General features: G+C 57.0%; 1 protein-coding gene across 2 annotated transcripts; it reads right to left on the reverse strand.

The window, feature by feature from the left end:
- Window positions 1-560: 560 nt before the first annotated feature.
- RASAL3 (RAS protein activator like 3) lies at window positions 561-11,702 on the reverse strand. 2 transcript variants are annotated; one of them, XM_047850214.1, is made up of 18 exons: window positions 11,642-11,702; window positions 11,178-11,512; window positions 9,268-9,398; window positions 9,053-9,131; window positions 8,878-8,939; window positions 8,434-8,504; window positions 7,682-7,808; window positions 7,502-7,600; window positions 6,500-7,042; window positions 5,982-6,126; window positions 5,583-5,727; window positions 4,480-4,716; window positions 4,145-4,346; window positions 3,928-4,046; window positions 2,629-3,019; window positions 2,185-2,342; window positions 1,594-1,657; window positions 561-1,489 (listed from the first exon to the last, which is right to left on the reverse strand). In XM_047850214.1, the coding sequence occupies exons 2-18, from the start codon at window positions 11,497-11,499 to the stop codon at window positions 1,346-1,348; spliced, it is 3,039 nt and encodes a 1,012-aa protein (XP_047706170.1). In that variant the 5' UTR covers window positions 11,500-11,512; window positions 11,642-11,702; the 3' UTR covers window positions 561-1,345. The 2 variants fall into 2 exon arrangements, with proteins under 2 accessions (XP_047706170.1, XP_047706169.1); XM_047850213.1 differs by having other exon boundaries at window positions 11,178-11,536; window positions 11,642-11,684.
- Between the last annotated feature and the right edge of the window lie 570 nt (window positions 11,703-12,272).

Consider the following 12,272-nt stretch of genomic DNA (forward strand, 5'->3'; position numbering starts at 1 on the left):
TAAGAAGTCTGTGGGCTTCTCCCATCCACCACCTATCCACACGTTCAACCACCCATTCATCTCCCCACTCATTCATCCACACACTCGACCAATCAACCACTCATCTATCCATTCAATCAACTAACCACCTATCCACCCATCCATCTAAACACCCACTCAAACCACCCATTCACTTCCCATCTACCCACTCGTCCATCCACCACTCAACCAACATCTGGTCCTGTGAGCCAGCTAGCCACCCACCCAAATCCCCACAACCCATCTGAACACCCACCGAGTCCACCCATCCACATCCCATCTATCTGCCCAGCCACCCACCACACAAGTAAATACTTACTTATCCATACAACCAAGCAAGCATCCACCTATCCCTGCACACACCCTTTCACCCAGCCACGCAGACATCCATCTTTCAGTTGCACGTTTACTTGCCTCCTCCGCTAGAGTATAAGCTCCATGAGGACAGGAGTCCCATCTGCCTTGTTCATTATTGATTCCCCACTGCCTAGCTCAAGAGTCTCAGGAGACCCCGACAAATATTCATGCTATATAACCACTTATTCAATTAACTCACATATTTATTTTCTACTGTGATCCAGGTCTCTTCTAGGCAGACACACCTATCTAGGCTATCTGCCTACTTACTCACCTACCAGGGCAAATATTCACCAAATGCTAACCTATTTACTTGCTTATTGTCCCATTCACCCTACCTCCCACCCATCCGTTCACCCATGATTCAAATGTCCACTCATTTACCCAACCAACACCCACGGAGCTCAACTGTCTTCACACATACTCACCCCTTCCTCCATTTGCCTCCCAGACCTATGCTTTCCCTATCATGAGGGAGTTGGTGTGGGACTTGGGGGCCTAGGAAGATACTATCATATGGGCACTGGGCTTCATTGAGAAGCAGGTACTGCCTCTAACAATGATGAATACCTTTTATCGAACACCTTAAACTATGGGTCTTCTACTGTGTAAGAAACTTTAGATCCATTTTACAGATGAGGAAATTGAAGTTCTGACAGAGTAAAGGTCTAAGGTCACACAGCTGGTGAGAATCTCCTCATGTATCCCTTCCATGAGACCTCCAATTAGGAGTGAATTTGGGAGACCTGAATGGTGGGAGTGGGGTGCTTTCTGATTGGCAACACTTAGGGGCAAAAAAATCCATCGACTTTACTGAAATCAAAATTTTACTGGGTAACCTCATAGTGCCAGACTTTTTGGCAGCTAAAGCTCCACTCCCTACTGTAGGCTACTTAGGGCTGGAACAGGGGTCGGACAGGCCTCTGGGACGGCCATCTGCTCCCAGACCACGTGGGGAAGCGTGGACAGCTCAGGTGGTATCTCCGTTGATACACGGTGGTTTGAGGGGGAGGGACTGGCTCCGGGACCCCGGCGTTCTTGAAAGAAGCTGCAGGCTTTGCACCACATTCCTCAGCTGGACCTGAGTACTCTCCATCTCAGCCAGGCGGCGCTCCTGGAGAGGCAGTGGCAGTGGGCTCGGAGCCAGGGGTGGGTTGCACCCCAACCCTGGTTCTCTCACCGCCCACATCTTCCCCGCGGCTGGGGCAGGGGTCTCACCAGACTTTTCAGCCTGTGATCCTCACCGCTTGGACGGCCACTCTCTGGATCCAACTGCGAGGTCCTGTGGGGATCAGGGGCAAGAAGGGAGGGTCAGAGGCTGAGAAACTCCGCCTCCAGCTCCGGGTTGGGCAGCCAGGAAATCAGAGGGCGGGGCTTGGCGCGGAGGCGGAGTTTGTCTACACTAGGGGGCGGAGCCTAGATAAAATTGAAGCCCGGGCTGAATCAGAGCCTTGAATGGCTGGGAGGAGAGAACCGAGCAATCTTGGGGGACGGGGCTTGGACAGTCTGGGTGAAGTGGGGACCGGGATGGAGGTGTGCCCTGATTGAGAAGCCCGGGACCAACCTTTTTGGGAGGGGCTGATTGAGGAGTGGGGCCTAGAGGCTAGGACTCGCCAGCGAACTGGGGTGGGAGGAGCTAAGAGGGGGGAGAGACAGGTGTGTTGGGGCGGGGCTGGCAGAGGGGCGGGGCCTGTCAGGAGTGATTTGAGAGGGATTGAGAGGCAGGGCCTGAATGAAAGTGGGGCCACCGCAGATCTGATTACAGCGGGCTGACCCGGGGGCAGAGCTAATGGAGAGGGCGGGGTTCACCCTTGGCGGAGCCTGGAGTCCAGGTCTTGCAGCTGGCCCTGAAGCTGCTCCTGCCTCTCCATCAAAGCCCGGATGTCGGTGCCCAGCGACTCCACGAGGCGGGACAGAGCCTTCTGTTCCTCGCGCAGGGCGGCCACCTCACACTGCAGCTCTGCCAACTGTGGGAAGGAAGCAGCTGTAATCTGACCCGTAGTCCCGCCCCATCTTCTCCCCGAAAAACCCAGACCTCCTTGTCCCTTGCGCTCTGCCTCCTCACTGCCCTGCTCCGTTAGGAAACCTCGCTCAAGTTTTGCAAAGGAGGAAACTGAGGACCGAAGAGGGTTGCAAACTAGTCCCGGGGTCACACAGCGCAGCGAGCTCGGTATTTGAACCCAGACCTGCCTGGCTTCTTGTCTTTCCAGTCCCGTCTTTCCCCTCTGTGTAGAGACCTGAGCTGGACCTCACCTTGCCCACGGGTCGGTGCGTGCCCAGCGCCTGGTCTCTGTCCCGCGGCTGGTCCAGCTGGCGCTGCCACGGCACCGAGGGCTTCCGAGGCAACGATGCTGAGGCCCCGGTCCAGGGCCGGCCGCGGGGAGCGGGCCCTGCGCGTAGCGAGCTTTTGGGTCGTGGCCGCGGCCCTGCAGAGGGGCGGCGACGAGCGGGGCGGCCCGCAGGGACGCTCTGCGTGCGCTGCACCGGCCGGGGCAGCCTCGGGGGCCGCTCTTCGTCCGGCTGCGGTCGCGCCCAACTCCCTGCGCCGTGAACGCTGCGTAGGGACTGGCTCTTGGAGATGAGCGGGGTGTGCTTGGGAAGATCCCGGGGAGCCAGGAAGCCTGGCTTCTCCCCTGCAGAGAAACTGGGAGGAGAACAGGGGGCGGGGAGCTCAGATCCTTGACTGGCCCTTGAGCTGACCCCAAACCTACCTCTGACCAGAAATGATTCCACTTCTGATCTTTTCTATGCGACCCTGTCGCTGATGGAATCACATTTCCACCTCTGATCTTGCCCTGGACTTCTGACAATACTGTCCTCTCTATGATCTTCGACCTGACCCCAATGTAACTTTTGACTCCTCTCTAGCCTTGTCCCTGACTTTTGACACAAGGTGATTCTTGACCTGACCATCTCTGTAACCTCTGATTTCAATCTGACCCTGGGCTAGACTTCTGCTCAGAGGAATATCCCCTTTCTGCCCCACCTGACCCTCCTTTTGTCCCTGACCTCTGACCTGAAGCTGACCCTGTCTGCCTCCGCACAGACCATGGACCCTGACTGTGACCATATGACTTTACCTATAACCCTTGACCCCATTTGACCCTGGGCCTGACTCTGCTTACCATATGAACCCTTCCCTGACCCTTGATGGTGCATCTTAACATCTGACCCTGATCTGACCCCTGATTTGATCCCCTCCACAACCTATTACTGAAACCTGACCCTCATCACTGACCACATGTCACTTTCTCTGTCTGACCCCAAATGTGACCTCTCCCTGACGTCTGCAATGACCAATCCCCACCTCGGGCTCCAATTTGACTCAGTACCATACTGTGAGCTTCTCTCTGATCCCTCAGGTGACCCCATCTCCAGCCTCTGACCTTTATGCAACACTGTTTCTGAGAGAGAATCCCGACGTGACCCTGTTCCCGACTGCTGACATGATCTTGTCTTCACCTCTGACCCCAGTCTGACCCTGTGCTTGCCTTTGGTTCTGCCTCTGCTCTCACCCATCAGAACTGGCCCAGACTTGAGGCAGCAGGTTACCTGGAGTGAACTTGGGCTGGGGGTGGTGGGAGACGCATTGGCACAGTCACAGGTACAGGCCGGCCCTCCTCAATGGCTCGCAGGATGGTGGGCAGGGGTTCCAGGCTGTCACGGGTTGCCTAATGAGGCATGGAGGGAGAATGGCAAGCAGCTCTTTAGGGCCGGAGGCCTCTTGCCCCCCTCCCTACCCCACACACACCCTGGGCTCTGGCTATACCTGGTCAAGTTCAGCAAAGATGGTACAGAGCTGGGCGTGCAGGACTGCCAGCTGGAGGGCTAGGTCACTGCTGCCCTGGTAACCACTGGGTGCTGCATCCACATCCACCATGGCCACTTGGTCCAGGAATTGTTGCATGGCTGGTCCATGATCCTCCAGGAAGCTATTCATGAAGCCCATGTAGGCCTCCTTCTCACCAAACCTGGGTCAAGGGTGGACGGGGTGGATCAAACTAGGCATCTGCCACCCCACTCCCCTGGCATACCGTCAGGGATGTCCCAACCAGGGCCACCCAGCCTCCCAGCTAAGGATGGGGCCAGCCTCCTAGCACCTACGGGGCACTGTTGGCGAGGTTCTGGATGACCTTGGCGATCAGTGTGAGGGCGCGGGCTGGGCCAGGTGCGGGGTGCTCTGGTGCCAGACCAAAGAGGCTGGGTGCCAGGATGGCAGGACACAGGAGCCGCAGGAAGAGAGAGGCACACACCAGTCGGGGGCCCAGTGCCTCAGAGCCACGGGCCTTGCATGCTTCTCTCCAGCCTGAAAACACAGTGCCCAGCTCTGCTGGGAACCAGCTGGGGCAGAAGAGGCAATGGTCAGAGGGGGAAGTAGGCATAAAGGTCATATTCATGTAAAAGTCCTAAGGTCAGACGTCAGGAGTCACCTACATTGTGGGTTCCAGGATTGGAGACACTGGGGATAATAACACTTGGGGTCAGGATTTATGGTGTAGGTATTGTGGTGACCTCTGGAGTCAGTAATCTTGGAGGTGGGGATACAGGTTGACATGGAGATATAGACCATGAGCTTGGGATGTAGCTATAACTGGATAGGAGACTGGGGTGCCGGATTACACTATATAAAGTAGAATGGACTTGAGGTTACAGGGTAACCTAGGTTCAGAAATCATGGTATTGATGTCCCAAGTGACATGGGACTAGACGTATGGGTTCACCTAGGGTCAGAATTCAAGGAATTGGAATCCCAGGTTTTTTGTGATCAGTTGCATGGGATTCGGGGATCAGGGTCATTTAAGGTCAAGGTCATGGGATTGGGGGGTTAGCATCACCTGGAATCAGAGGTCATGATTGAGGTCCTATGTTAACTGGGGTCAGGTGGCATGGAATTAGAGTATGGGGTCACCTGTAGCTAGAGGATAAGGAATTGGGTCCCAGGTTATTCGGGGTCAGTAACCCCAAGTTGACATGACATTGGGAATGGGTTGTCAGATTTAGCAAATACAAGTTCAGGACAAACAGTAAACTTGAATTTCAGATTAAAAAAATGCGTATTTTTTTTAGTAAAAGTATGTCTCAACTGTTGCATCACACTTAACTGGGCATCCCGTATTTTATCTGGCAACCCCAATTAGGAGTCAGGGTTATTAGCACAGTGGATGAGATGTAGGGGTAGGCTCAGGTGCTGGGGCCCTGATTCTTACTTGTAGGAGTGGATGATGTTTTGGAAGACTTCCTCACAACTGTTTCGCAGTCTGGCCTGGTGCTGTGGCAGCTCTGGGGGAGGGCACTTGCTGGGGTCCACTTCACAGTCCTCAGTGGAAGCACAGAGACGCCGCACGACCTGCCCTGCAGCACAGCACAGCCAGACAGCGGCCAGGGCCGTGATCACCAGAACCCACCACACTTGGCCTCCAACCCCATGTCCAGCTTCCTCTGGAGACACCTAACATCTTTGGGGGAGCCCCCAGTTGCCTCCAGGATTTCAGCACCCCCAAAGGCACCACCCACTACCAGCATCCATGTTACCTAGAAGCTCCCAGATCTTCCTTGGGGTTCCCTAGCCTGCCCAGACAGCCTCTGACATCCACTCTCCGGCTCACCCAGAGTCTCTTGGAGGTAATCCTGTGCCACCAGCTTCATGTACTCATCGATGGCCTTGGTGGCCAATGTGTTTTCCCGGAACAGCAGCGCCTCACGGCCTCCACTGCGCGCCAGCTCTGCGGTGCCCAGATCTGTCACCAGTGCCTGGGCACAGTGGAGTTCACGTTGCGCAGGTTGCAGACTAAGCCAGGGGGAATACGAGCCCTTGGCCTATCACTCACACCTGGGACACAGGCCCCGCCCCTCACAGGCTGCTGCTCAGGTCCGGTCCTCACTCCTAAGGCTCACGGGGCCGGAACCTCCACCCCTCGCAGCAGAAAATTAAATCTTTCAGCTCAGAGTCTCTGCTCAGGCCCCACCCCTCGCAGCTGAAGTTCAGGTCCTGCCCCTGATGGTGCCCCGCCCCTCGTCTGTGCAACTGGGGTCCTGCGCCACCTGCCCCCCTACACCCTGCTCCCCGGGGCGCGTGATCAGTCAGCCTCGGGCCACTCGCGTCCGCCCCGTCTCAGTGCCGCACCTGCGCCCGGCCGGTGGCCTGCAGCACGCGCACCATGGCAGCCGCCAGCTCCTCCTTGGCCTGGGCAGACAACGCGGGCTCCAGCGCCCCGCAGAGGCGCGCGTAGTGGAAGGTGAGGAACTCCGCCAGCTCCTTGTAGCGCTCCGACGGCAGCACGCGCAGGCGCCGCGCCCGGATCCGCGCCCGCAGCGCGGCGCCTACTGGCGCCCCGAGCAGCGGGAACCACCGCTCCAGGCCCGCGGCGGGCGCGCGGGGGACGCCCAGCTCCTCCAGTGCCAGTGCCACGCGGCCCAGCGCCGCTCCCCCTGGGCCAGCGCCGCGCAGCCGTAACGACAGGCGACGCGCCGGAGGCAGCGCCTCGAAGTGGAAGCGCTCGGCCCAGAAGAGCTGGCCCGGGCCAGCCCGCGGCGCTGTGCGCGCCAGCAGCGCGCCGTCCAGCCACAGCTCGGCGCGCAGGCCTGCTGTCCCCGCCGCCGCTCGGGGCAGCCCTTTTGCCTCGTGCACCCACACGCTCAGCCACGTCTCTTCCCGCTCCAAGTTGTCCTGCGGACGGGAGTGGGTTGGGAGGAGGCGTCGGTGCTCGACGTGGAGACCGTGCCCCCAGGGAGATCGCTGGGCCCTTGGGGGGAGACAGGGCCCACGGCGGTCTCAAGGTGGTTCTGCGAAAGCCCTCCTGCTTTTCTGGGCTCTCGCGGCGAGATCCGGACTCCAGGGTAAGGAGGAGTAGCCGCGGGGTGGGGACTTGGCGTTTGCCTGGTAGGCGGGGCTTTGGGGGCAAATAGGGCCCGGAGTGCATAGAAGGCACGCGATTTTTGTGCCAGGAGCTGGTAATGGAAAGAAGCTGGGGAGGGTCTCGGAGTGGTTGCAAAGGTGTTAGCAGGGAGGTGTATCTCAGAGGCCGCGTTAGGGCGCTGGTGTGGGGTTGGGTGGGGGGAAGGGCGGGGCCGTGGCCATGGCCGTGGCCGAGGGCGGGGCCTTCATGTCCCACTAATCTGTACTGACCTGGCTGGGTTGGAAGTGGCGGCGAAGGTCCTCGATCCAGCGGTCTCTCTCAGCGGCGGAGCGACAAGAAAAGCAGCGGCTCCCGCCCGCCCAAGTTACCTGTTGGGGATGAGGATCCAAGGGTTGAGGCCAAGGTGGAACCAAGGGGTCGGGGTCAGAGGGAGAGTTGTCTGCATTTACCTGGAAACAGTGAGGCTCCTCCAGGAGGCTGGGATGCAGTGGCCAGACACGCACATCCCGCTCAGCACCCAAGTCCAGCTCGGAGAGCGTGGCCAGCGATTCCCGAGAGCCCAGAGCACTGGGAGGCCTGAGGAGGGGGTGGTTGGATACCTGGTCGTACTTCTCTCCTCCCCACCAACCCACCCCCTACAGCCTGAAGGGTGGAGAGAGGCCAGGATGAACTTGAAACGAAATCGGACTTGAACCTAACCTTTTAGGATAAGCTCAACTCCTCATGGTGGCCTGTATGACCTCATATGGTACAGTCCTTGTCACCTTTTGACCTCATGTCCCTCCAATGAATCCCTTTCTCTGAACTCCAGTCATACTAGCCTTGTTTTTGTCACTCCGTCTGGCCCCTTGGCCTTTGCACTCCCTGCTTCCTAGCCTGGAATACTTTTCCTGCCCCTCTTGGCCTGGTTGACTTCCATCCTTCCTTCAGATCTTAGCTCATTTGTCCCTTCCCTGACACTCCCAGACCAGGGTGTTGACTTAGTTCCTGATTTAGAGTTATTGTGTCAGACTCTGCCCCCGCCCCCCTTCAGCGGAGGGGTGGTTCCTGCTGGGGTCTTTCAGTGGCTCTAGCATTGCTCAACATGCGGCGGACACAGCCGGGGCTGTATCGGGGTTTTGGTGAAGGGGGGAATGATGCAGGTGGAGGTGGAGGGCGCAGTGTTGAATCCCAGTCCCTCCGGCCCCTCAGAGACACTTACCCATCCCGGGAGGCATTGGCTCCAAGCTCTGACCTGGCCTTTTTCTTCTCTTTCAGCCTCTTGAGCAATCCCTGTGGGAAAGGGGATATCAGGTGGGCAGAACCTTGTTCTCCCTCCTCAGCTTCTTTCCCCCCAGGGTGTCCTGGGTGGTCTGCTGGTTTGCAGGGGGGACCACAAGCTCAGGCTGTATTAGCAGTAATAATAAAGGCAACCAATAGCCCCGCTTTCTAAAGCACCAATCCTAGGCTATTCTGCATTCTCTACTAACTTCTCATAAACAGCCCTGAGAGGGAGGTTCTCTCATTAGTGCCATTTGACAGATGGGGACACTGAAGCCATAGGTGGGTCAGTGACCTGCCCAAGATCGCCCAGTAAGAGTCCCCTTTCATCTCTGAGGCTCTGGGAGTCTTTGCTGTCCCCTCTGCCTCCCACTGGATGCCTCACCCGAACGTTGTGGACCTGGTTGGGGCCAGCAGCCTCTGGCTCGGTCTTTCCGGGGGTCCGATCTGTAGACGGTCAGGGGTGGAAGGTTGGGGGGGGGGTGGGATCATCTTGGATTCTGCCCCACCTTGACAGGTTCCCAAATGCCCCAGCCCTCCCCACCTCTGAAACAACTCACCTGGATCCCTGAGGCTCCCCATGGCTACCTGGATGCTGCCCCCAGAGCTAGCACTCCCCAGCCGGGGCCGGCGAGGACCCTGTTCTCCAGAAAAGTGGGTAGTCATAAAGGGGAGCCAGGCAGGCAGACACATTTCCATTACCCTCTCCCGCCACTCTCTTCTGTCTCCTTCCCACCCTCTTCTTCCCTCCCCTTGCTCCTGTGTCCCTTCTCACCTCCTCCTCACTGCCAAGCAGCACCAGCTTCCCATCAAGCAGGGTGAAGGCCCCAATGTTCCAGATGGGTACGTCAGGTGTGGGGGCCTCCGGGATCTGTGGGGCAGGGGTCTCTGGCTCTGGCTCAGGCTCTGGGTAGAGGAGGGGGTGCTGGGACATAGGAGTCTTTCCCTCTCCCTCAGAGTACCCTCTCCATTCATAGAGGCTCATCAGGAGGTTCCCTCCCAAGTGTCTCCTCTCCCCCTGGCCCCAGCCCACCCAGCAGCCATGTCAGGCTGTTGTTGGACAAGTTTCCACCCCTCTCTGGACCTTGTCCCTCCAGGCCATGGGTGGTGGACACATGTACCCTGTACTGTGTTTACTACTCCACACGCCTTCTCTCATTTAATCCTCCAAAAGCCATTCAAAGGGCTATTAGAACCCCCATTTTGCCAAGGAGGAAACTGAAAACCAGAGAGGTTGAGTGACTTTCCCAAGGTCACACAGCTTGTGCGTGGTTGAGCCAGGCTTCGGACACAAGCATTCTCTTAACCAAGACAGCAGGTTGATCTAGGAGGTTAAACAGCAAGCCAGCATCCTTGGTTCCTTACATAAATAACTAATATAAGGTGGAAAGCATTCAACATTTGAGAAAGGAATAGAAAAAAGATCAGGGTAGGGGGAGGTGGTGGTGCAGTGGGTCAGGAAAAGCCTCCAGAGACAGTAGGTTTTCAGCGGGTCTTGAACAGCAGGTTGGATGTTGACAGAGGTGGTGGCAAGATGGGGACAGTGGCAAGAGCAGTTTGAGCAAAGGCTGGGAGATGGCAGATGCCCAGGAAGGACAAGAAGGGCTCAGAGAGCTCAGAGGCAAGAGGGAAAGGTCCAGGAAGAGATTGGTGCAGAAACTTGGGTGCCAGTTAGAGAATTGTGGGATTTCATCTTGGGGGTAATGGGGAGCCATGGGTGGCATTTGAGCAGGGGAGAAGCAGAAGCAGTCTTGCTTGTTGGAACTCTCTCTGGATCCTATGGAGTGGGAGGTTGAAGTGATACATCTGCAAAATGGGCATATGAAAAGAGCTTCCAGGAATAGAAGGGCTGAATTAACCCCCCAGATTACCTGTCACCCTATGGTTTTCCCATCAGGGGAATAAATAGCTCCACTTGTTCGTAGATCACTTAGAACATACCGGGCCCTGGGCTGGTGCTACGTTCGTGCTACATTCATACATACATTCAATCTTCATGGCCTATCCCTTATTCTTCCAGATCCCTCTGTGTAACAGCCCAATCTGTCACTTTCTGTTTACTGTCTGTCATGCCCAGTATACTGTGAGCTACATGGGGCAGGCAGTTTCAAACGTTTTGTTCACTGCTGCGTCCTTAGTGACTAAATCAAGGCCTGGCATGTAGGAAATGCTTGACAGATCTCTGTTTGAATGCATGAGTGAATGGATGAATGAATGTGAATTAAATAAAATATGCTTTAAGGTAGGGATTATGATCCCCACTTAGCTGATGGAGAAGCTGAGGTCCAAGGTGAAGGAACTTAAGATATGGAGGCCAGAGGGCTAGAGAGCAAGCAGGAGGCAACTGAGATGATACCCAGGCAGGAGAGAATGAGCTGGGCTATTGGATACGAGGAGAGACCCATTGGGGCCAAGAGCCATTTGGTATCTGGGCAGGGCTACCCTTAGTGTAGTCCCATTCCCTTCCCCAGGATGGACCCCCAGCACGCAGGTCCCTGACCACTCCCCCCTACCCCCAGTCCCTGTGTGAGGGGGAAGAGGGAAGAGGGCAGCTGGGCCCCAGCCACTTCCTGTTGGGCTTTTGCACTCCCCACAACTTCCTGTGTCTGTAGGGCTGATGCTCCGGAGGCAGACAAAACCCAAGCATCCGGCCTCCCTCCCAGCCTGGGTGGGGGAGCCATGTACCTGGGGCCTCCGGCTCTGGCTCTGGTTCCAGCAGTGGGCTCTTATGCCTCCCCCAGAGGGTCTTGGATAGCCGGAGGCGGCTTGTGCGTGATTCCTTGGGGGGCGCAGAGAGGACACGACGGAACAGCGAGCGAGAGGCTGGCTGACTGCTGACCACGGGCTCCTGGTGGCTTAGTGCCCTCCCCCAGCCTGCAAGTCGGCCCCAGCGGGACCCTCCAGCTACTTTCTCCCCATCACCCGCTGTGTGCCAGCGGTAGGAGGTTAGCAGGGACGAAGCTGCAGGCCGGGTTTGGGAGGCCTTGCACGGTGATGATGGGTCCATGGCAGGGGTTCTCCTGGGGGACAAGAGGGTGACAGTTCTGCCCAGTGTGTTCCCACATGCTGTCCTCATCTTGGCCCCCTCCCCACTCTCAGCTCTGCCCCCAGGGAACCCCCTTAGTGGCCACATGCACTCCCTCCCTTACCTTGATTTCCCGACCAGCCCCAAAATCGGCAGCCGTCTGCACCCTGCCTGGCTTCCTCCCGCTGAACGCAACTCCACGTGACCCTGTCTGTCCCACCCCACCCCACAGCCAGGCTGGGAGGGCACAGTGGGGGCAGGATGCAGGAGGAGAGGAGGTGAGAGGTGACGGAGTAGGACCCAGAATCTCTCACTGCCTGGGAGGCAGCCTCTCTGAGCCTCAGATGCCTTCTCTGCAAAATGGGTACATACTGACCAAGTGCTGGTGAGAATACGGAGCACCTGGAGGTGTCTGCTGGTCAGAGTGTAGATCAATTCACCTAAGCTGGAAAACTGGCATGATCTACTAACATTGACTACACAGCTCTCCTCTGACCCAGCAGTTGCAGTGGGAGGTATACATTCAAGAGACCGAACTACCAGTGCTGTCTGTAATAGTCCCAAGCTGGAGGCAACTCAAGTGTCCGTCTACTGGAGAAGGAATAAGTTGTGTCTCTTCCCACAGTGGAATACTATGCAGCAACGAAATGAACAAATTGCTGAATGGTTGAACTTGGATGAATCACACACAGTGAAGAGTAAATACTGTGTAGTTCCTTTGACATAAAGTTGCAAGGATGGCAAAACTATGTGCA

The sequence above is a fragment of the Prionailurus viverrinus genome, chromosome A2 (assembly GCF_022837055.1).
Source record: "Prionailurus viverrinus isolate Anna chromosome A2, UM_Priviv_1.0, whole genome shotgun sequence".
NCBI lineage: Eukaryota > Metazoa > Chordata > Mammalia > Carnivora > Felidae > Prionailurus > Prionailurus viverrinus.

Bases quoted from the DNA above. Each gene is read 5' to 3' on its own strand.
- RASAL3 (XM_047850214.1), bottom strand. From the start codon at position 11,499: ATGGACCCATCATCACCGTGCAAGGCCTCCCAAACCCGGCCTGCAGCT. The intron at 2,343-2,628 runs GTGAGGTCCAGC...TCCTTCCCACAG, and splicing joins CGCACCGACCCGTGGGCAAG to TTGGCAGAGCTGCAGTGTGA. The intron at 1,658-2,184 runs GTGAACCCCGCC...TGATCCCCACAG, and splicing joins GACTCCAGGCTCCGCCAAGG to GACCTCGCAGTTGGATCCAG.